General features: G+C 47.3%; 1 protein-coding gene and 1 non-coding gene across 17 annotated transcripts in view; both read right to left on the bottom strand.

Annotated features, from left to right (window-relative positions):
• The window catches only part of TMC7 (transmembrane channel like 7), a 76,593-nt gene that overhangs the window by 48,650 nt on the left and 4,609 nt on the right, over positions 1-23,334 (bottom strand). For 8 of the 16 annotated variants that reach the window (XM_510854.8, XM_024349790.3, XM_063797695.1 and 5 more), the window contains exon 2: positions 3,893-4,136. In XM_510854.8, the coding sequence (XP_510854.4) occupies positions 3,893-4,136 (244 nt within the window). Of the gene's footprint in view, positions 1-3,841; positions 4,137-11,730; positions 11,826-22,247; positions 22,379-23,334 lie in introns of those variants that run through there. The other 8 variants (XM_063797697.1, XM_009430406.5, XM_063797699.1 and 5 more) reach the window with 5 other exon arrangements.
• LOC112205995 (U6 spliceosomal RNA) lies at positions 1,097-1,203 on the bottom strand. The gene has a single exon (XR_002940121.1). It is a non-coding gene; the product is annotated as a U6 spliceosomal RNA (small nuclear RNA).

Here is a 23,334-nt window from a genome sequence, read left to right as displayed (position 1 = left end):
GAGGCAGGAGAATCGCTTGAACCCGGGAGGCAGAGGTTGTGGTGAGCCGAGATGGCGCCATTGCACTCCAGCCTGGGCAACAAGAGCGAAACTCCGTCTAAAAATAAATAAATAAAATAATAATAATAATTTGAAAACCTTGCCTCAGAGGGTGGAGAGGGGATTAAAGGAAATAAAGAGCTTAGAATAACAACTATTAGCAATTAGAATTATCCTTCCTGGCCCGGTGCGGTGGCTAAGCCTGTAATCCCAGCACTTTGGGAGGCCAAGGCAGGCGGATCACCTGAGGTCAGGAGTTCAAAACCAGCCTGACCAACATGGTGAAACCCTGTCTGTACTAAAAATTACAAAATTAGCCAGGCATGCTGGTGGGTGCCTGTAATCCCAGCTACTCAGGAGGCTGAGGCAGGAGAATTGCTTGAACCTGGGGCAGAGAGGTTGCAGTGAGCCGAGATCGTGCCATTGTACTCCAGCCTGAGCGACAGAGCAAGACTCCGTCTCAAAAAAAAAGAATGATCCTTCCTGTGTCCTTTTCTTTGCCACTTTCTTTTTTTTTTTTTTTTTTTTTTTTGAGATGGAGTCTCACTCTGTCGCCCAGGCTGGAGTGCAGTGGCACGATTTCGGCTCACTGCAACCTCCGCCTCCTGGGTTCAAGTGATTCTCCTGCCTCAGCCTCACGAGTAGCTGGGATAACAGGCACCCGCCACCACACCTGGCTAATTTTTGTATTTTTAGTAGAGATGAGGTTTCACCATGTTGGCCAGGCTGTTCTCGAACTCCTGACGTCAGGTGATCCACCCACCTTGGCCTCTCAAAATACTGGGATTACAGGCGTGAGCCACCGCACCCAGCCTTCTTTGCCACTTTCTAGGGATTCACTGGTAAACCAGATAGACATGGGCCCTGCTCTCATGAGTCTGTTAGTTTCATTTTTCCAGTGAGCCTGGAAGTCCCTTGATGGAAGAAAATATGTCTCTCTCTTAGGTGTGGCAGAGTTTGGTATAGAGCAGTAATAGTTTATAAGAATTCAAAATCTGTGAATCTGAAAGAGTGGGAAATAAAATACATTATTTATTTATTTGGTTTTTAAATAAATTTATATATGGAACGCTTCATGAATTTGTGTGTCATTCTTGCTCAGAGGCCATGCTAATTTTCTCTGTATCGCTCCAATTTTAGTATATGTGCTGCCAAAGGGAGCACTAAAATACTTTTTTTTTTTTTTTTGAGACAACATCTCACTTTGTCACCCAGACTGAAGTGCAGTGGCGCCATCTTGGCTTGCTGCAGCCTCAACCTCCTGGGCTCAGGTGATCTTCCCTGAGTAGCTGAGACTACAGGAGTGCACCACCATGCCCAGCTAAATTTTGTAATTTTAGTAGAAACAGGGTTTCACTACATTACCCAGGCTGGTCGCGAACTCCTGAGCTCAAGTGATCCACCTGCCTCAGCCTCCCAAAGTGCTGGGACTACAGATATAAGCCACTGTGCCAGCTAAAATACATTTATAAAGTCTCAATATTTTTTGAGAATACAAGACCACCCAAATTAAAAATAAAACCAAAGATAATGTATTCTCAAACCTACAAGGTACAGTGTATCATCCAATGTGTTATTTTGTTTTGCTATTTTCTTCATAGAGACAGGGTCTTACTCTGTCACCCAGGGTGGAGGGTAGTGGCAGAATCATAGCTCACTGCAGCCCTCCTAGCCCTGGGCTTGAGTGATACACCTACCTCAGCCTTCTGAGCAGCTGGGACTATAGGCACACATCACCACACCCAGCTAATTTTTCTATTATTATTATTTTATTTATTTATTTATTTATTTATTTATTTATTTTGTAAAGACAGGGTCTTGCTATGCTGTCCAGGCTGGTCTAGAACTCCTGCTGTCAAGCAATCCTCCTGACTCAGCCTCTCAAGTTGCTGTGATTACAGGCATGAGCCACTTTGCCCGACCTTTCTAATGCATTTATGCTACTGACCCTGTGGGGGGCAGTAATTCGAGAGTTAAGCAGAAATAACCACCTCTGTCATTACACCAGGTCAATGGGAAAATTATGTTTTAAATTCTTCAAGAATGGGGGAGATGGCAAGCTACCACCCAAATCCATTCTCCCCTTCTCTGGCACTAGCTGGAGACACTTCCCAGCCTTCCTGGCGGTTAGGTATGACCATGTGGCTAAATTCTCTCTGGTAGAAATGTAAAGAAAAGCAATATGTGCACCTTTCAGACTTGGCTCTTAACCCACTCCCAAAACTCCCGATTACTCAATGAATGTGTGAATGCCTCGTGGCCATGTGACTTTACAGCTCTTCTCATTAGCGGGAGGAATCTTTTCCCACCCATTGAATCTGGACTGTGATCTTGTTAGACCACAGACTGCAGTAGGAGGGAAGCTGAGCTGCTTTTAAGCCTAGTCCCAAGAGGTTCTGCAGGCTTCTGATCCTCTCTTGGGCTCCAGATGTTGCCATGCAAACAAACCCGAGCTATCCTGATGATACCATGTGATCATCCCAGCTGAAGCCACCCCAGACCAGCTTACAGCCAGCTGATCCCCAGCCTAGATCAGCAGAGACACCTCCCCAACCACAGCCGACTATGGATAAAGATTCAGCCCAACTCAAACTAGAAAGATTTGTCCAGCTGACTGGTAGACTTGAGAAACTATTGTTTTAGGCTACTCAGTTGTGGGGTGATTTATTCTGCTGCATAGCTGACTGGTATACTCATACTGCAAACTCTTTCTTTTTGTACTGCTTGGTTGCAGTCAAAAATGAGGCTTTAGGGGTATGCAGAGCCACAAGATGGAAAGAGCCTGGGTCCCTGAATGGCTGCAAAGTCCCCCATTGACCTGAACCTAGTACTTTATGCTAGCAAGAAATAAACTTCTGCCAGGCACAGTAGCTCATGCCTGTAATCCCAGCACTTTGGGAGGCCAAGGCAGGCGGATCACCTGAGGTCAGGAGGTCGAGACCAGCCTGGCCAACATGGTGAAAACCTGTCTCTACTAAAAATACAAAATTAGCTGGGCATGGTGGCACATGCCTGTAATCCCAGCTACTGGGGAGACTGAGGCAGGAGAATCGCTTGAATCCAGGAGGTGGAGGTTGCAGTGAGCTGAGATCATGCCATTGCACTCCAGCCTGGGCAACAAGAGTGAAACTGTGTCTCAAAAAAGGAAAGGAAAGGAAAGGAAACGAAAGGAAAGGAAAGGGGAAAGGGGAAAGGAAAAAGGAAAGGAAGAAGAAGAAAGAAAGAAAAAGAAAGAAAGAAAGGAGGAAGGGAGGAATGAAGGAAGGAAGGAAAGAAAGAAAGAAAAGAAAGAAAGAAAGAAACTTCTTTTTTTTTTTTTTTTTTTGAGCTGGAGTCTCACTCTGTTCCCCAGGCTGGAGTGCAGTGGCGCAATCTCGGCTCACTGCAAGCTCCGCCTCCCGGGTTCACGCCATTCCCCTGCCTCAGCCTCCAGAGTAGCTGGGACTACAGGCGCCCGCCACCATGCCCGGCTAATTTTTTGTATTTTTGGTAGAGACAAGGTTTCACCATGTTGGCCAGGCTGGTCTCGAACTCCTGACCTCAGGTGATCCACCCGCCTCAGCCTCCCAAAGTGCTGGGATTACAGGCGTGAGCCACCACGCCCGGCCTGGAAAGAAACTTCTAATATGTTGAGTATGTTTGGGTGTCTTTCTTTTTTTCTTTTTTAAGGCTAGTCAAGTGAAGCAGTAGGAGTGGAGAAGAAAATTCAGGTATCTTTGTCAAAGAGGCTTAGCTTACCCTAAGGAATAAAATTTTAATTATATGAGCTCTTCAGGAAATGCATTTCATGCACAAAACGTACCTCTGGGCCATAACATACACAATGCAGGTTCCAGGTGGCTAGTGAACAAACCTTAGTCTCCGCTTCTCAGAGATGTTCAGTGCATAATTTCGAAGAGATTGGCTGCTGAGGTTTTCAGCGATTCTGTCCTCCAGCTGGGAGCTGTAAGAGTCGGTTGGCTTTAGCAAAGTTCCGCTTTGCTTGTCCCGGGAATGGACAGTCGTTCTCCTACGTGCAATGGACCGGTAGCTTGGCAATTCTTGGAGGAAGTTCACAGGTGGAGAAGAGAAGCAACTGGAGTCTAGAGAGAGGTTCTCTATGTAAAAGAAAAGAAAGTCATCATTCACTCCAGTGAGCTCGGAAGCCAAGCAGGAAACTTGGATCTTGGACATCATCACTGAACCTTGCAGATAGTTACTAGCCTGGGTCGGTGACGACAGCATTTTGATCTTATTTTATTTACCACAGTGGTGCTCAGGACAATGAAATCATCTGCAGATGGGCTCACTTTCTGCAGATGTGTTTGCAGACATGCTTTAAATTGCACAATATCTGATTTCCAGTGTTTGGCTGCAGACACTAGCTAAAAGCATGGCCTTGGGCAAGTTATCTAAACTTGCCCAAAGTTTTAAGTATTTTAAATATCTGTCAAATGGGGCTGGTAATATTTGCTCCAACTTCCTCCCACAGTGTAGGGTATAGTAACGTATTCAATAAAACTCTAAAAAGCATAAAGTATACTATGCAAATGCATGGCAACAACATCAACAACAATAATAATAGCATTTCCCGTGTGTCAGGCATGGTGTTAAGAGCTTCACACATACTCATGGGATCTGGGCTGGCCTCCTGATCTGCTTGGACCAACAGAACACAGCAGAAGTGATGCTGGGCCAGTTCTAAGCCCAGCCTTAGGAGGTCTTGCAGACTTCTGCTTCTCTCTGGAGCCCAGCCAGAACAAGCCTGAGCTAGCCTGCTGGAAGATGAGACTATGTGGGATGACCGCCCCAGCTGAGGCCACTCCAGACCAGTCTTCAGCCAGCTTGACCACCCTGCTAACCACAGACACTCAGAATGAATGACATTCCTAATTTGCTTGCATTTAGAGAGCTGGTGATTGGGAGCACTGCAGACAAAGCCAGGGTTGACTCCAAAACCCTTATCGTTTCTATATCAGGCCAGAGCTAGAAGCCAGGCTTTGCTGTGTCTTGGGCAGCAGGCTAAGGCAGGCGGGCTTTCTGCTGAAGGGGAGGGAAGCTACCTTCAAGATGGGTTTTATCCCTGATCAGATTTTAGTTGCAGGAAGATCACTCTGAGTGGAGACAGACAGGACTCAGGGAGAAGAGGGGGCAGGCAGCCATAATTACCTAAGCAATTACCCCTATGCAGCAAAGCTTCTATGCAGCAAAGCTTCATGATCGATGCCAAATGCTTGAGTTTGGATCCCCACTCTGTCACTTATTAGCTGTGTGTCTTTGTGAAAGTTACTTAACCTTTCTAAGACTCAGTTTCCTCATCTCAAATACTCATTCAACAACTCTATCTACCATGTGTCATATCTGGAGCTAAGGGAACTGCAGTGAACAAGGCAAGTGCCCTACTCACGTGGCAGTTATATTCTGAGATGGGGGAGAGGGATATCAAATAATAAACAGGCAGTAAATATTATGCCAGGAAGTGATAAGTGTAATGAAAAAAAAAAAAAAGAACAGAGTGGTGTCAGGGGACAGAGGTGATATGAGGGGGGTGAACTGTTTTTGATAAGGTGGGGTCAGGTATTGTCTCTCTTTATTTTATTTTTATTTATTTTTTTTTTTTTTTTTTGAGACGGAGTCTCGCTCTGTCAACCAGGCTGGAGTGCAGTGGCATGCGATCTCGGTCTCTCTTTAAAGGTGACATTTAGCTAAGGCTGAATGAAGGGAAGGGGTGAGACCCCTGGATATTTGGGGAAAAGCACCCCAGGCAGACGGAACCCATAAGTGGAAAGGCCCAGTGGCAGGAGAGTGTGTGACAGGTTGGAGGAAGAGTGAATGAGCAAGAACCTGGTAGGCGGTTTCGCTGGTGGCCTCCAATGAGCCACACTGGCCTGGCCCTCTGCGTGGTCCCCTCCTTGAATCTGCACAGGACCTGTGCTTGCTTTAACCAAAGGACTCAATGGAAGTAATGCTCTGCCATTTCCAGCCCAAAGTCATAAGAGGGCCTTGCAGTAGCCACTTCTGCGTTCTTGGGCCAGGGTTGCCTGGTAGGAAGTCCAACTGCCTAGGACAATGAGGTGGAGAGGAAGAGCCCCTAAGCCTACAAAAAGAACCAACAACCTGGGTGACTGCAAGAACCAAGGCCCCAGGCTCGTGTCTTCAAACCCCTGGGACAGCCAGGCACGGTGGCTCACACCTGTAATCCCAGCATTTTGGGAGGCCGAGGCAGGCGGATCACCTGACGTGGGGAGTTCAAGACCAGCCTGGCCAACATGGTGAAATCCCATCTCTACTAAAAATACAAAAAAAAAAAAAAAAAAAAAACTAGCTGCGCGTGGTGGCACGCGCCTATAATCCCAGCTACTCAGGAGGCTGAGGTAGAAGAATAGCTTGAACCTGGGAGGCAGAGGTTGCAGTGAGCCGAAATTGGACCACTGCACTCCAGCCTAAGCGACAGAGCAAGACTTTGTCTCAAAAAAGCAAAACAAAAGAAAACAAAAAAAACCCCTGGGGCATCCTCACCAGGCATCGCCATGATGAGGCCATCTTGGGTGGTCCAGCCCCAGCAGACATCCCAGGCAGCAGTGCAAGCGGGCTTCCCCGTGCCCTGCATCGTCCCTGATGCACAGAATCAGCAGAAATAATAACATGGCTTAAGCCAGCACATTTGGAGCAGTGTGTTGAGCAACAATAGGTATTTAGGACAGGGAGAATGGAAACGTTAAAGTCAGAGGGGTGGCTGGGGTCGAACCAAGTCGGGCTTTGTAGACTGTGGCAGGACCTTGGGATGTTGTGCTTTGACTGCATTTTAAAAGGTCACCCTGGGCCGGGCACGGTGGCTCACGCCTGTAATTCCAGCACTTTGGGAGGCCAAGGCAAGGGGATCACCTGAGGTCGGGAGTCCAAGACCAGCCTGACCAACATGGAGAAACGCTGTCTCTACTAAAAATAGCTGGGCACGCTGGCGCGTGCCTGTAATCCCAGCTATTTAGGATCGCTTGAACCCAGGAGGCGGAGGTTGCAGTGAGCCGAGATCGTGCCACTGCACTCCAGCCTGGGCAACAAGAGCGAAACTCCGTCTCAAAAAAAAAAAAAAAAAAAGGTCACCCTGGAGGCTGCAAGGGCAAGGCTGGGGTCAGGCTACACAGCCTGTTTATGAACATTAAAGGGGATCACATGGGTAGAAGGTCCCAGACAGTGCTCGGCACACACAGAGCTCCATAAAGGCACCAACCGGATGAGGATGGGCAGGGGCAGGGCCAGGTGGGGACCGGTCAAGGCCTGGCTCTTACACTGTAATCTTTGCCTTTCTCGGATAGGCAAGTTCAGACACAATGGAGCAGCTGTCCCACTGTAGATGACACACGGACACGTGGCTGGGGCCCTGCCAATCACCATGTGCAAGTCTACGAGCCTCACCCACCCTTCTACCTCCCTGCCTGGCACACCCTGAGGATATGACACACTTCCATTAGTGGCAGTGGCTCCCTAGAGCCAATATGAGGGTAGGGTGGGAGTGGCCCCTGAAAAGGAAAAGGGTCTAAGCCCTGCATGGAGGCTACCCTCCTGCTAGCAGAAACAAAGAGCTATTATTAACCACAAACAAAGGTCTTTGAATATAGAACAGCATGGACCTACTGAATATTCAACAGCTGTGGGGTCAGGGGCCCCAGGCTGGAGCCTGGGTTGGTTTAAAATACTGGCCTGTCACCCAACAGCCAAGCCACCCCAGGAGAGACCACAGCTGCCTCAGAGTCACATTTTTCTCATCTTGGGAATGGAGTCTCTAATACCATGGGCCTCATCAGCATGATGGTGAGGAAGGAGTTGCAAACAACATGAACAACACTGGCTAAGATTTATTGAGTACTTGCCTACCTTGTACCAGGCTATTTAAAGTATTTAACATGTGGGCCAGGCGTGGTGGCTCACGCCTGTAATCCCAGCACTTTGGGAGGCCGAGGCGGGTGGATCACGAGGTCAGGAGATCAAGACCATCCTGCTAACATGATGAAACCCCATCTCTACTAAAAATACAAAAAATTAGCCGGGCATGGTGGTGGGTGCCTGTAGTCCCAGCTAACTCGGGAGGCTGAAGCAGAAGAATGGTGTGAACCTGGGAGGCGGAGCTTGCAGTGAGCCAAGATTTTGCCATTGCACTCCAGCCTGGGCGACAGAGCGAGACTCCGTCTCAGAAAATAAATAAATAAATAAAATAAAGTATTTAACATGCATCGTCACACTTAATACTCCAAACTACTCTTTAGAGAGAATTATCCCCATTGTGCTGGTATGGTCTCAGCTACTTTGGGAGGCTAAAGCAGGAGGATTGCTTGAGCCCAGGAATTCAAGACCAGCTTGGTCAACATAACAAGACTCCAATTCCAAGAAAAAAAAAACCCAAAAGACAAACAAAAGAATTATCTCCATGTTACAGATTAATAACTGAGGCTCAGACAATTAGTAAGTGTTGCTTGCTCACACAGTAAGTGTTGGAACTAGGAACCCATCACAGGTTTATCAGACCCCAAAGCTGTAGTCTTCACCATGAAAAAATTCAGGGGGCCATGGATTTAAAAGTGCTTTGTAAATGTTAAAATACTGTATAAGCTGGGCACGGTGGCTCACGCCTATAATCCCAGCACTTTGGGAGGCTGAGGCAGGTGGATCACTTGAGGTCATGAGTTCAAGACCAGCCTGGCCAACATGGTGAAACCCCGTCTCTACTAAAAATAGAAAAATTAGCCAGGCATGGTGGCGGGTGCCTGTAATCCCAGCTACTCAGGAGGCTGAGGCAGGAGAATTGCTTGAACCCAGGAGGCGGAGGTTGCAGTGAGCCGAGATCACGCCACTGCACTCCAACCTGGGCAACAGAGCAAGACTCCATCCCAAAAAATATATACAAATAAATAAATAAAAATAAAAATAAAATTCCATACAAATCAACTAGGTAATTATCCTGTTTTTCATACACCACCTACCCCCTCCTAGGAAGAACTGTTCTGATTTTTCCTCTTTAGACACTCCAGGGAAGTTCCTCAACTTCAAACAAAAAATGTCACGACCATGTCTTTGAACACAGGCATCATTATTTTTATAACTAGGATCCACCCCCTCGTTTGCATATAGGAACACACACTTTTTCCAGCATGATGTCACCTCATTTCTCACGCCAACCTGCAGAGGTAAGCACAGAGGGGGCTTCACTGACCTGGTATTTTTTTTTTTTTTTGAGACAGGGTCTTGTTCTATTGCCCAGGCTGGAGTGTAACCTGAACTCCTGGGCTCAAGCGATCCTCCCACCTCAGCCTCCCAAATAGCTGGGACTACAGACGCACACCACTACACCTGGCTAATTTTTTTCTTTTTCAGTTTTTAGTAGAGACGGGGTCTTGCTTTGTTGCCTAGGCCGGTCTCAAACTCCTGGGCTCAAGTGATCCTCCCGCCTTAGCCTCCCAAAGGGCTGGGATTACAGGCATAAGCCACCACCCTTGGCCTGCTCTGGCTTTCCAACAGGGAAACTGAGGCCCAGGCATGGTGACTTGCCCAAGGCTTGAGTGTCAAGACAGACTCCTGGTTTTACCACAGGTCATTTCACTACTTAGAGCCTTGATGTCCTTCTCATCCTTAAAGAATAAGATCGTCTCGTTACAGTTATTGTCAGACATTCTACTGAATTGGTCCAGCCAAGAGCCTTGCTGTTGGGATGGCCACTGTAGTCCTGTGGTCAGCGTGGGCTGCTGTTGACCATCTGCACAGGAGCGGGTAGCATATTTCAGATATTGGGGTGCCTCTATCTAAGAACGCCTAGAACTTCTTGGTCACTGGAGCCAGATTTCAGCAATTAGGAGATTATTACTTAGGTAGGAGGATGACTGGGTAATTCCAGGAGACATGAGGGAGCAGGGCCAGGCATAGCCAATTTTTCTGCCATATACTATTCTTCCAGGTTAAGGACAAAGTCTCTCTGAGGCTTAAAAGCGGTGTCTTGCTCACAGAAGGCCCTCCATCTGGGCTGGGCACTGTGGCTCATGCCTGTAATCCCAGCACTTTGGGAGGCCAAGGCGGGTGGATTACCTGAGGTCAGGAGTTCAAGACCAGCCTGACCAACATGGTGAAACCCCGTCTCTACTAAAAAAATACAAAATTAGCCGGGCGTGGTGATGCATGCCTGTAATCCCACTACTTGGGAGGCTGAGGCAGGAGAATCACTTGAACCCAGGAGGCGGGGGTTGCAGTGAGCCGAGATCACTCCATCACACTCCAGTCTGGACAACAACAGCGAAACTCCATCTTAAAAAAAAAAAAAAAAAAAAAAGCGGCCCTCCATCTGAAGAATGAATGAATGAATGAATGAGCAGTGGCAGAGGCAGGTACATCTGGTGAGCATCCTGGGGTCCTTTCTTGGCAACTTTTCCCACAGGACACCACATCCTACCAACAGGCATGAACCTCCCAGGATGTGGGCACCAGCCAAGTATGATCTAAATGGCACTAAAACCACCACCAGCTTCCCCCGCGTTCTAGCCAAGAAACTTGCCCAACCGTATTTGGTGCTGAGTTCACAGCAGGGGTTTGTTTCCCACACAAAGTATCATGGAAACTCTGGGTAAAAAGGGACCTTGTAGGTCACTGGATCCAGGCCTCTCACCAGCTACTATGGGAATTAGTTCTGTTTGACAACTTGCGTGGATCCTCTCTCTGGGCCAGACTCCAGACTGGAGGTTGTGACTCTGGAGAAGATGAAGACGTGCTCTGTGCTTTGATGAGCTTTTGCTCACTCCTTCAAACACCACATAGCTCCTAAGTGCCCACTCCACCGCGCTCACTCACCCCTGTTACTACTCCATCCTTTTTGTGTTGTTTGTTTAAGACAAGGTTTTGCTCTGTTGCCCAGGCTGGAGTGCAGTGGTACCATCATAGCTCACTGCAGCCTTGATCTCCCAGGCTCAGGCAATACTCCTCGCCTCAGGCTCCCGAGTAGCTGGGACCACAGGTGTGCACCACTACACCCAGTTAATATGCATATATTTTAGTAGAGATGAGGTCTCGTTATGTTGCCCAGGCTAGTCTCGAACTTCTGGGCTCAAGTGATCCTCCCACCTCAGCCTCCCAAAGTGCTGGGACTATAGGTGTGAACCACCACACTCAGCCTACTCTGTCCTTTTTAATTTTTTACTTGTGTGTTGTCTCTGACTCTATAACCTCTATGAAGGCAGGGACCTTGTCTCTTTCTGTCACTGCTGAATTACCAGGGTCTAGCAAAGAGCCTGGTACAGGACAGATGCTTAATAAATACCTCCTAAGTTGAATGAATGAATAATTCAGGAATGAATGAATTTGATGCTGAGGATACAAGATAGGTTAGATCACCCACCACGCCAACCAAAGTACTTTACATACCAGGAAAGAAAGGGTGTCAAAAAAATGAGTAAAAGATTTTAGGAATTTAACCCTTGAATATTATTCTTTTCTATATGAATGATGTATTTTTTTCACAATACAAAACATTTTGTTGTTTTGTTTTGTGTTTTGTTTTTGAGACAGGATCTCACTCTGTCACCCACGCTAGAGTGCAGTGGTGCCATTTCCACTCACTCTGCCTCCCAGGCTCAAGCAATCCTCCGGCCTCAGCCTCCCAAGTAGCTGGGACTACAGGTGTGTGCCACCACACCCAGTTAATTTGTTGTATTTTTTGTAGAGATGGGGTTTTACCATATTGCCCAGACTGGTCTCAAACTCCTGGACCCAAGCAATGCACCTGCTTCCACCTCCCAAAGTATTGAAATTACAGGGGCGAGCCACCGCACCTGGAACAAAAATAATTTACAGGGTAAAAAAGCTGGCAAAAAATATTGACTGAGATGTTGACCATATATCACATTCTTCCTATTTCAGGTACTCTACACAAACCAGCCCTATTAGAAATGTGCTTTGCTTTTTCTTCTCATGAAATGATAAAATGTCATGCATGCACACACAATTTGATATTACCGATAAGTCGATGTAGATATCAATCTCAGATTATGGACTTCTTTTCACTTGAATTGTTTTTATTTTTTGTTTTTGCTTTTGAGACAGAGTCTTGCTCTGTCACCCAGGCTGGAGTGCAGTGGTGCAGTGGCGCAATCTCAGCTCACTGCAACCTCTGCCTCCCGGGTTCAAGCGATTCTCCTGCCTCAGCCTCCCAAGTAGCTGGGATTACAGGCGTGTACCACCACGCCCGGCTAATTTTTTGTATTTTTGGTAGAGACAAGATTTCACCATGCTGGCCAGGCTGCCCTCGAACTCTTGGCCTCAAATGATCCACTTGCCTCAGCCTCCCAAAGTGCTGGGATTACAGGCATGAGCCACCATGCCTGGCTGAATTGTTTTTATTTTGGATGTTAAGCGGAGGGAGGGTGTCCAGATAATCTGTGCTTACAGCTACTAAAGGGTCTTAACCCAAGAACTCATAAAGCCCGGACTCGGCCGGGCGTCGTGGCTCGCAGCCTTCGCGATTACACGCCTGTAATCCCAGCACTTTGGGAGGCTGAAACAGGTGGATCACGAGGTCAGGAGATCGAGACCATCCTGGCTAACATGGTGAAACCCCGTCTCTACTAAAAATACAAATAATTAGCTGGGCGTGGTGGCGGGCGCCTGTAGTCCCAGCTACTTGGGAGGCTGAGGCAGAAGAATGGCATGAACTCGGGAGGCAGAGCTTGCAGTGAGCCGAGATCGCGCCACTGCACTCCAGCCTGGGCAACAGGGCGAGACTCCATCTCAAAAAAACAAAAACAAAAACAAAAAAAGTCCCTAGACTCTAGTTGAAGCTGCTATGACATGTCAATCAATTGCAAGAAGCCCTCCAAAGCCAGCGGCTGATCACTGCCCTGCTCCTGGAAAGACCACCCACCCATCCATCTATTCACTTATTCACCCACCACTCAGTCACTCAGAAACATTTACTGAGCAACTATCACCACTCAAGCACTGTTCTAGGATTACAACATAGCCTTGAACGCCACACACCATTTCCCTGCTTTTATGAAACTTACATTCTATTTGGAGGAGACAGACATTAAACAAGTAAAAACAATGTATTTCAGATGTTGATAAGTGCATGGAGAAAAATAAGTCAGGGGTCCGGGCATGGTGGCTCACCCTTTGTTGGGCTTCGGCAATGAAGGGCATGTTCTATATCTGCACTGTCCAATACAGTGGCCACTGGCCACATGGGACTATTAAGCAATTGAAATATGACTGGCTGGATGCAGTGGCTCATGCCTATAATCCCAACACTTTGAGAGGATGAGGCAGGAGGATTGCTTGAACCCAGGAGTTCAAGACCAACCTGGGCACCATAGTGAGACCCTGTCTCTACAGAAAAATAAAACATTTTTTTGGCCGAGGTGGGAGGATCGCTTGAGCCTGGAAGGTTGAGGCTGCAGTGAGCTGTGATGGAAGCAATGCACTCCATCCTAGGTGACAGAGAGAGACACTGTCTCAAAATAAATAAATACAGCATAGAGGGGCCTCATTCACAGCAGCCCAGAGCTTAGTCTGAGAGGGGAGGAGCCAGAGGCCCTGGTAGCCTCCTGGATCTGCTAGACTTTGTAACAGTAGTGTCAGGAGAAACTGCATGACTCACGCCAACTAGCACCTGGGTGGGGCCGGTGACTGGCTGGGTCTAAGGCTTTACAAACAGATGAGCAAACAGCCTTCAGGAGCAGTGACTAACTCCATCATAAGAGCTGCTGCTGGGCCTGGAACTCAAGCCCTCAAGCCCCTGCTTTTCTTTCTTTTTTTGAGACAGAGTCTCACTCTGTCACCCAGGCTGGAGTGCAGAGGCTTGATTTCAGCTCACTGCAAGCTCCGCCTCCTGGGTTCACGCCATTCTCCTGCCTCAGCCTCCCAAGTGGCTGGGACTACGGGTGCCCGCCACCACGCCCGGCTAATTTTTTGTATTTTTAGTAGAGACGGGGTTTCACCATGTTGGCCAGGATCGTCTCGATCTCCTGACCTCATGATCCACCGCCTCAGCCTCCCAAAGTGCTGGGATTACAGGCGTGAGCCACCGCGTCCAGCCAAGCCCCTGCTTTTCATGCCCGTGGAGCATCTGGTCAGGGGTCTGTGGGGCAGTTACTGAAATTCTGTCTGTCCGAGAAGGTGGCAAGGCCTGGCAGTTAAGAGCACAGTTTCCCAACCCACCCTGCCTGGATTTGGACACCAGCCTCACTTGCTGCCTGCATAACCTGGCAAGTTTCTTGACCATTCCATGCCTTGGTTTTCCCACCTATAAAATGTAGACAGCAGTTCCTACCTCCTATAGCTGTCCTGAGGATTAGATGGCAATCACATGTAATGTGCTTAGAACAGAGGTCAGCAAACGTTTTCTGTAAAGAGGTAAGAATTCACTATTTGCAATTACTCAGCTTTGTCCTTGTAGCAGGAAAGCAGCCACAGATAATCCATAAACGAATGAGCATGGCTGTGTTCTACTAAAGGTTGAATTACGAAAAAAAAGGTTGGCCAGGCTTGGTGGCTCACGCCTGTAATCCCAGCATTTTGGGAGGCCGAGGCGGGCGGATCACGAGATCAGCAGATCGAGACCATCCTGGCTAACATGGTGAAACCCCGTCTCTACTAAAATACAAAAAAAAAATTAGCCGGGCATGGTGGTGGGTGCCTGTAGTCCCAGCTACTTGGGAGGCTGAGGCAGGAGAATGGTGTGAACCCGGGAGGCAGAGCTTGCAGTGAGCCGAGATCGTACCACTGCACTCCAGCCTGGGCGACAGAGCAAGACTCCATCTCAAAAAAAAAAAAAAAAAAAGGCTGGATTTGGCACAGGAGTTGTTTGCAAATCCTTGGCTCAAAACAGTGCCTGAGGCCGGGTGCGGTGGCTGGGTGCGGTGGCTCAATCCCAGCACTTTGGAGGCCAGAGGCGGCTGGATCACCTGAGGTCAGGAGTTGGAGACCAGTCTGGCCAACATGGCGAAACCCTGTCTCTACTAAAAATACAAAAATTAGCTGGGTGTGGTGGTGGGCGCCTGTAATCCCAGCTACTTGGGGGGCTAAGGCAGGAGAATCGCTTGAATCCAGGAGTCAGAGGTTGCAGTGAGCCGAGATCACACCACTGCACTCCAGTCTGGGTGACAGAGTGAGACCCTGTCTCAAAAAATAAAAAGGCCGGGCACGGTGGCTCACACCTGTAATCCCAGCACTTTGAGAGGCCAAGGCAGGCTGATCACTTGAGGTCAGTGTCAGGCCTCTGAGCCCAAGCTAAGGCATCGTATCCCCAGTGACCTGCACATATACATCCAGATGGCCTGTTTGGTGGTCTCTTCACATAGACATGTGAGACATTTGATGCCAAAACCCGGGATGGGAGGACTCCTTCGGGAGACCAGTCCCCTGTCCTCGCCCTCACTCCGTGAGGAGATCCACCTATGACCTCGGGTCCTCAGACCAACCAGCCCAAGGAACATCTCACCAATTTCAAATCAGGTAAGCAGTCTTTTCACTCTTCTCTGGCCTCTCTCGCTACCCTTCAATCTCCCTGTCATTCCAATTCCAGTTCTTTTTCCTCTCTAATAGAGACAAAAGAGACACATTTTATCCGTGGACCCAAAACTCCGGCGCCAGTCATGGACTTGGGAAGACAGCCTTCCCTTGATGTTTAATCACTGCGGGGACACCTGCCTGATTATTCACCCACATGTCATTGGTGTCTGATCACTGCAGGGATGCCTGCCTTGGTCATTCACCCACATTCCCTTGGTGGCAAGTCAATTGCGGAGACGCCTGCTTTGGCTGCTCCCCACCCCCTTCTCTGTGTCTCCACCTTTCTCTTTAAACTAACGTCCTTCACTATGGGCAACCTTCCGCCCTCCATTCCCCCTTCTTCTCCCTTAGCCTGTGTTCTCAAGAACTTAAAACCTCTTCAACTCGCACCTGACCTAAAACTTAAATGCCTTATTTTCTTCTGCAATACTGCTTGGCCCCAATACAAACTCGACAGTAGTTCCAAGTGGCCAGAGAATGGCACTTTCGATCTGTCTTATCCTATAACATCTAGATAATTTTTGCCGAAAAATGGGCAAATTCCTACAAGATCTAGATAATTTTTGTTGAAAAATGGGAAATGGTCTGAGGTGCCTGACATCCAGGCATTCTTTTACACATTGCTCCCTCCCTAGTCTCTGCTCCCAATGCGGCTCGTCCCAAATCTTTCTTCTTTCTCCTGTCTGTTCCTTCAGTCACCACCCCAAGCTCTGAGTCCTTTGAATCCTTCTTTTCTACAGACTCATCTGACCTCTCCCCTTCTCCCCAGGCTGCTCCTTGCCAGGCCAAGCCAGGTCCCAATTCTTCCTCAGCCACTGCTCCCCAACCCTAGGATCTTTCTGTCACCTCCCTCCTCACACCCAGTCTGGCTTACAGATTCGTTCTGCAACTAGCCCTCCCCCACCTGCCCAACAATTTCCTCTTAAAAAGGTGGCTGGAGCTAAAGGCAAGTCAAGGTTTCTTTATCTGACCACTCCCAAATCAGTTAGCATTTAGGCTTTTCTTCATCAAATATAAAAACCCAGCCCAGTTCATGGCATGCTTGGCAACAACCCTTAGACACTTTACTGTCCTAGATCCAGGAGGAAGGCTGTCTTATTCTCAATATGCACTTTATTACCCAATCCACTCCTGACATTAGAAAAAGCTCCAAAAATTAGATTCCGGCCCTCAAACCCCAGAAGAGGACCTTATTAACCTCGCTTTCAAGGTGTACAATAATAGAGTAGATGCAGCCAAGTAGCAACGTATTTCTGAGTTGCAATTACTTGCCTCCACTGTGAGAGAAACCCCAGCCACATCTCTAGCACACAAGAACTTCAAAACGTCTGAACCGCAGCGGCCAGGCGTTCCTCCAGGACCGCCTCCCCCAGGATCTTGCTCTAAGTGCTGGAACTCTGGCCACTGGGCCAAGGAATGCCCGCAGCCCAGGATTCCTCCTAAGCCGTGTCCCATCTGTGTGGGACCCCATTGGAAATTGGACTGTCCAACTCGCCTGGCAGCCACTCCCAGAGCCCTTGGAACTCTGGCCCAAGGCTCGCTGACTGACTCCTTCCCAGATCTTCTCAGCTTAGTGGCTGAAGACTGACGCTGCCTGATCGCCTCAGAAGCCTTCCGGACCATCACGGACGCTTTGGGTAACTCTTACAGTGGAGGGTAAGTCCGTCCCCTTCTTAATCAATACGGAGGCTACCCACTCCACATTACCCTCTTTTCAAGGGCCTGTTTCCCTTGCCTCCATAACCGTTGTAGGTATTGACAGCCAGGCTGCTAAACCTCTTAAAACTCCCCAACTCCGGTGCCAACTTGGACAATATTCTTTAATGTACTCCTTTTATTTATCCCCACCTGCCCAGCTCTTATTAGGATGAGACATTTTAACTAAATTATCTGCTTCTCTGACTATTCCTGGGCTACAGCCACACCTCATTGCTGCCTTTTCCCCCAGTTCAAAGCCTCCCTCACATCCTTTCCTTGTATCTCCCCACCTTAATCCACAAGTATAGGACACCTCTACTCCCGCCTTGGCAACGGATCATGCACCCCTTACCATCCCATTAAAACCGAATCACCCTTACCCCGCTCAATGCCAATATCCCATCTCACAGCACGCTTTAAAAGGATTAAAGCCTGTTATCACTTGCCTGTTACAGCATGGCCTTTTAAAGCCTATAAACTCTCCTTACAATTCCCCCATTTTACCTGTCCAAAAACTGGACAAGTCTTACAGGTTAGTTCAGGATCTGAGCCTTATCAACCGAATTATCTTCCCTATCCACCCCGTGGTGCCAAACCCATATACTCTCCTATCCTCAATACCTCCCTCCACAACCCATTCTGTTCTAGATAAACCTAGCTGACCTCATAAATCCTAACTCCTTTCCCCACTCCCCTTTCCATTCCTTAAGAAGCAGCCCTAAAAGCTGCTCCCACACTAGCTCTCCCTAACTCATCCCCACCCTTTTCATTACACACAGCCAAAGTACAGGGCTGTGCGGTCAGAATTCTTTTTTTTTTTTTTTTGAGACGAGTCTCGCTGTGTCACCCAGGCTGGAGTGCAGTGGCACGATAGTCAGAATTCTTACACAAGAGCCAGGAGTGCGCCCTGTAGCCTTTCCGTCCAAACAACTTGACCTTACTGTTTTCGCATAGCCCTCATGTCTGCATGTGGCGGCTGCTGCTGCTGCTTTAATACTTTTAGAGGCCCTCAAAATCACAAACTATGCTCCACTTACTCTCTACAATTCTCATAACTTTCAAAATCTATTTTCCTCCTCACACTTGATGTATATACTTTCTGCCCCCAGCTCCTTCAGGTATACTCAGTCTTTGTTGAGTCTCCCACAATTACCATTGTTCCTGGCCTGGACTTCAATCCGGCCTCCCACATTATTCCAGATACCACACCTGACCCCCATGACTGTATCTCTCTGATCCACCTGACATTCACTTCATTTCCCCATATTTCTTTCTTTCCTGTTCCTTACCCTGATCACACTTGGTTTACTGATGGCAGCTCCACCAGGCCTAATCACCACTCACCAGCAAAGGCAGGCTATGCTATAGTATCTTCCACATCTATCATTGAGGCTACCGCTCTGCCCCCCTCCACTACCTCTCAGCAAGCTGAACTCATTGCCTTAACTTGGGCCCTTACTCTTGCAAAGGGACTACGCATCAATATTTATACTGACTCTAAATATGCATTCCATATCCTGCACCACCATGCTGTTATATGGGCAGAAAGAATGTCCTCACTATGCAAGGGTCCTCCATCATTAATGCCTCTTTAATAAAAACTCTTCTCAAAGCTGCTTTACTTCCAAAGGAAGCTGGAGTCATTCACTGCAAGGGCCATCAAAAGGCATCAGATCCCATCACTCAGGGCAACACTTATGCTGATAAGGTAGTTAAAGAAGCAGCTAGCGTTTCAACTTCTGTCCCTCATGGCCCGTTTTTCTCCTTCTCATTGGTCACTCCTATTTACTCTTCTACTGAAGTTTCCACCTATCAGTCTCTTCCCACACAAGGCAAATGGTTCTTGTATCAAGGAAAATATCTCCTTCCAGCCTCACAGGCCCATTCTATTCTGTCATCATTTCATAACTTCTTCCATGTAGGTTACAAGCTGTTAGCCCACCTCTTAAAACTTCTCATTTCCTTTCCATCGTGAATATCTATCCCCAATCCTCCACTCTTGACTCCCTCTTGGAGTGGATAGATGATCTTTGCTGACAGGACACACTCCAACACTTTCACCCTGATGAAGTCCTATTCTTTACTTTTGTACTCACTCTTGTTCTTATTCCCATTCTTATGCCACCCTCTACCTCTCCCCAGCTATCTCCACCACACTATCAATCTCACTCACTCTCTTCTAGCCATCTCTAATCCTTCTTTAAGAAACAATTGCTGGCTTTCAAAAGAACAAAGGTGGAGGCATCACGCTGCCTGACTTCAAACTATACTACAAGGCTACAGTAACCAAAACAGCATGGTACTGGTACCAAAACAGAGATATAGAACAATAGAACAGAACAGAGCCCTCAGAAATAATATCACACATCTACAACCATCTGATCTTTGACAAACCTAACAATAACAAGAAATGGGGAAAGGATTCCCTATTTAATAAATAGTTCTGGGAAAACTGGCTAGCTATATTTAGAAAGCTGAAACTGGATCCCTTCCTTACACCTTCTACAAAAATTAATTCAAAATGGATTAAAGACTTAACTGTTAGACCTAAAACCATAAAAACCCTAGAAGAAAACCTAGGCAATACCATTCAGGACATAGGCATGGGCAAGGACTTCATGTCTAAAACACCAAAAGCAATGGCAACAGAAGCCAAAATTGACAAAAGGGATCTAATTAAACTAAAGAGCTTCTGCACAGCAAAAGAACTACCATCAGAGTGAACAGGCAACCTACAGAATGGGAGAAAATTTTTGCAATCTACTCATCTGACAAAAGGCTAATATCCGGAATCTACAAAGAACTCAGACAAATTTACAAGAAAAAAACAAACAACCCCATCAAAAAGTGGGCAAAGGATATGAACAGACACTTCTCAAAAGAAGACATTTAAGCAGCCAACAGACACATGAAAAAATGTTCATCATCACTGGCCATCAGAGAAATGCAAATCAAAACCACAATGAGATACCATCTCACACCAGTTAGAATGGCCATCATTAAAAAGTCAGGAAACAACAGGCGCTGGAGAGGATGTGGAGAAATAGGAACAGTTTTACACTGTTGGTGGGACTGTAAACTGGTTCAAACATTATGGAAGACAGTGTGGCAATTCCTCAGGGATCTAGAACTAGAAATTATCATTTGACCCAGCCATCCCATTACTGGGTATATACCCAAAGGATTATAAATCATGCTGCTATAAAGACACATGCACACGTATGTTTATCGTGGCACTATTCATGATAGCAAAGACTTGGAACCAACCCAAATGTCCATCAATGATAGACCAGATGAAGAAAATGTGGCACATATACACCATGGAATACTATGCAGCCATAAAAAAGGATGAGTTCATGTCCTTTGTAGCAACAAGGATGAAGCTGGAAACCAGCATTCTCAGCAAACTATCACAAGGACAAAAAACCAAACACCGCATGTTCTCACTCATAGGTGGGAATTGAACAATGAGAACACTTGGACACAGAAAGGGGAACATCACACACCAGGGCCTCTTGTGCGGTGCGGGGAGCGGGGAGGGATAGCATTAGGAGATACACCTAATGTAAATGATGAGTTAATGGGTGCAGCACACCAACATGGCACATGTATACATATGTAACAAACCTGCACATTGTGCACATGTACCCTATAACTTAAAGTATAATTTTAAAAAATAAGTAAATAAATAAATAAAAAAGAAACAGTTGCTGGCTTTCCAATTCTCTTTCCTCCAAAATCGCCGAGGCCTCAATTTACTCATTGCTGAAAAAGGAGGACTCTGTATATTTTTAAAGGAAGAGTGTTGTTTTTACCTAAATCAGTCTGGCCTGGTATATGACAACATAAAAAACTCAAGGATAGAGCCCAAAAACTTGCCAACCAAGCAAATAATTATGCTGAACCCTCTTGGGCACTCTCTTAATTGGATGTCCTGGGTCCTCCCAATTCTTAGTCCTTTAATACCTGTTTTTCTCCTTCTCTTATTCAGACCTTGCATCTTCTGTTTAGTTTCTCAATTCATACAAAACCGTATCCAGGCCATCACCAATAATTCTATATGACAAATGCTCCTTCTAACAACCCCACAATATCAGCCCTTACCCCAAAATCTTCAGCTGAATCTCTCCCACTGTAGGTTCCCATGCTGCCCCTAATCCCGCTCGAAGCAGCCCTGAGAAACATCACCCATTATCTCTCCATACCACCCCCAAAAATTTTCACCACCCCGACACTTTACCACTATTTTGTTTTATTTTTCTTATTAACATAAGAAGACAGGAATGTCAGGCCTCTGAGTCCAAGCTAAGCCATCATATCCCAGTGACCTGCACGTATACATCCAGATGGCCTGAAGCAACTGAAGACCCACAGAACTGAAAACAGCCTTAACTGATGACATTCCACCATTGTGATCTGTTTCTGCCCCACCCTAACTGATCAATGTACTTTGTAATCTGCCCCACTCTTAAGAAGGTTCTTTATAATCTCCCCCACCCTTAAGAAGTTTCTTTGTAATTCTTCTCACCCTTGAGAATGTACTTTGTGAGATCCACCTCCTGCCCCCAAAACATTGCTCTTAACTCCACCGCCTATACCAAAACCTGTAAGAACAAATGATAATCCACCACCCTTTGCTGACTCTCTTTTCGGACTCAGCCCGCCTGCACCCAGGTGAAATAAACAGCCATGTTGCTCACACAAAGCCTGTTTGGTGGTCTCTTCACATGGACGCGCATGAAACACACGACTGCACTTCAGGCTGGGCGACAGAGCTAGATTCCATCTCAAAAAAAATAAAATAAAAAGGAGTCACCTCCCCCGAGAGGCCTCTGGACCACCCCATCTGAGCAGGCCACTCTTCCTTCTCTATCTTACCATCTTGTTTCTGTCCCAGTAGTTAGGGCTACCTCCAGTAATCCTATTTGTCCCTTCACTGTTTAGTGCGTCTCGCTTGACTAGAAGCTCCATGAAAGCAGAGACCCTACCTGCCTCCTTCGCCACTAGACCCCCAGGGCCTGGTATGTGGTGATCGCTCAGGGCCCATTTTCTTCCCTTCCTCCTCCTCCAAGGGTGGGGACAGAGCATCAGAAGGTCTAGGCGGCCCCAGACCCAAACAATGCTCCTTTAAAAGGAAACCAGATTGTTACAAAGATCAGAGGCCGAAAAGTTATTTCCGCCTTTTATCCCTCTAAATTCTTCACTTCCTGAAAAAACAAAAAAAAGCCACTGAGGGCCCTTGGACTAAATCCAGGCCTGAGTTGCTGGGCAGAGGTCAGTCTTGTCCAGACATGGGAAAAAAATAACTCGAGTCAGACGGGTGGGTCACCAGAGAACGAATCCAGCCTGCAAATGGCCTGTGCAATCTTCAGCTCTGTCCAGACCTGCCTCCCTCTGGGGATGCCTTTAAAGGTGATGAATGACCTGGACGAATGGGCTTAGAAGATAAGAGGGAAAAACAAATATCATAGGTCAAATAGTTATTTGTCTTCAAGTTTAACACCGTCTACTGGACTGAAAGACGTCCAAAGAATAGTTGTTCAACTATGTAAATTCCTTTTTTTTTTTTTTGAGACAGAGTCTAGCTCTGTTGCCCAGGCTGGAGTGCAATGGTATGATCTTGGCTCACTGCAAGCAACCTCTGCTCCCGGGATCAAGCCATTCTCCTGCCTCAGCTTCCCAAGTAGCTGGGACTACAGGCATGTGCCACCACACTCAGCTAATTTTTGTATTGTTAGTAGAGACGGGGTTTCACCATGTTGGCCAGGCTGGTCTCGAACTCCTGACCTCAGGTGATCCACCCGCCTCAGCATCCCAGAGGGCTGGGATTACAGGCGCGAGGCACCGTGCCTGGTCAACTACATAAATTCCTAACAACGTATCTCCAGAAAGTATAGGCACAACGGCACATGCAGTCATGCCCATAATCAAGTGCTCCGGGAGGCCAAGGCGAGAAGATCCCTTGAGCCCAGGAGTTTGAGACCAGCCTGGACAACATAGCAAGACTCTGTCTCTACAAAATATACAAAAATTGGACTGGGTATGGTGGCTCACGCCTGTAGGCCCAGCACTTTG

This window comes from Pan troglodytes, chromosome 18, assembly GCF_028858775.2.
Source record: "Pan troglodytes isolate AG18354 chromosome 18, NHGRI_mPanTro3-v2.0_pri, whole genome shotgun sequence".
Taxonomy (NCBI): domain Eukaryota; kingdom Metazoa; phylum Chordata; class Mammalia; order Primates; family Hominidae; genus Pan; species Pan troglodytes.
This window is presented reverse-complemented; position numbering and strand designations above follow the sequence as displayed.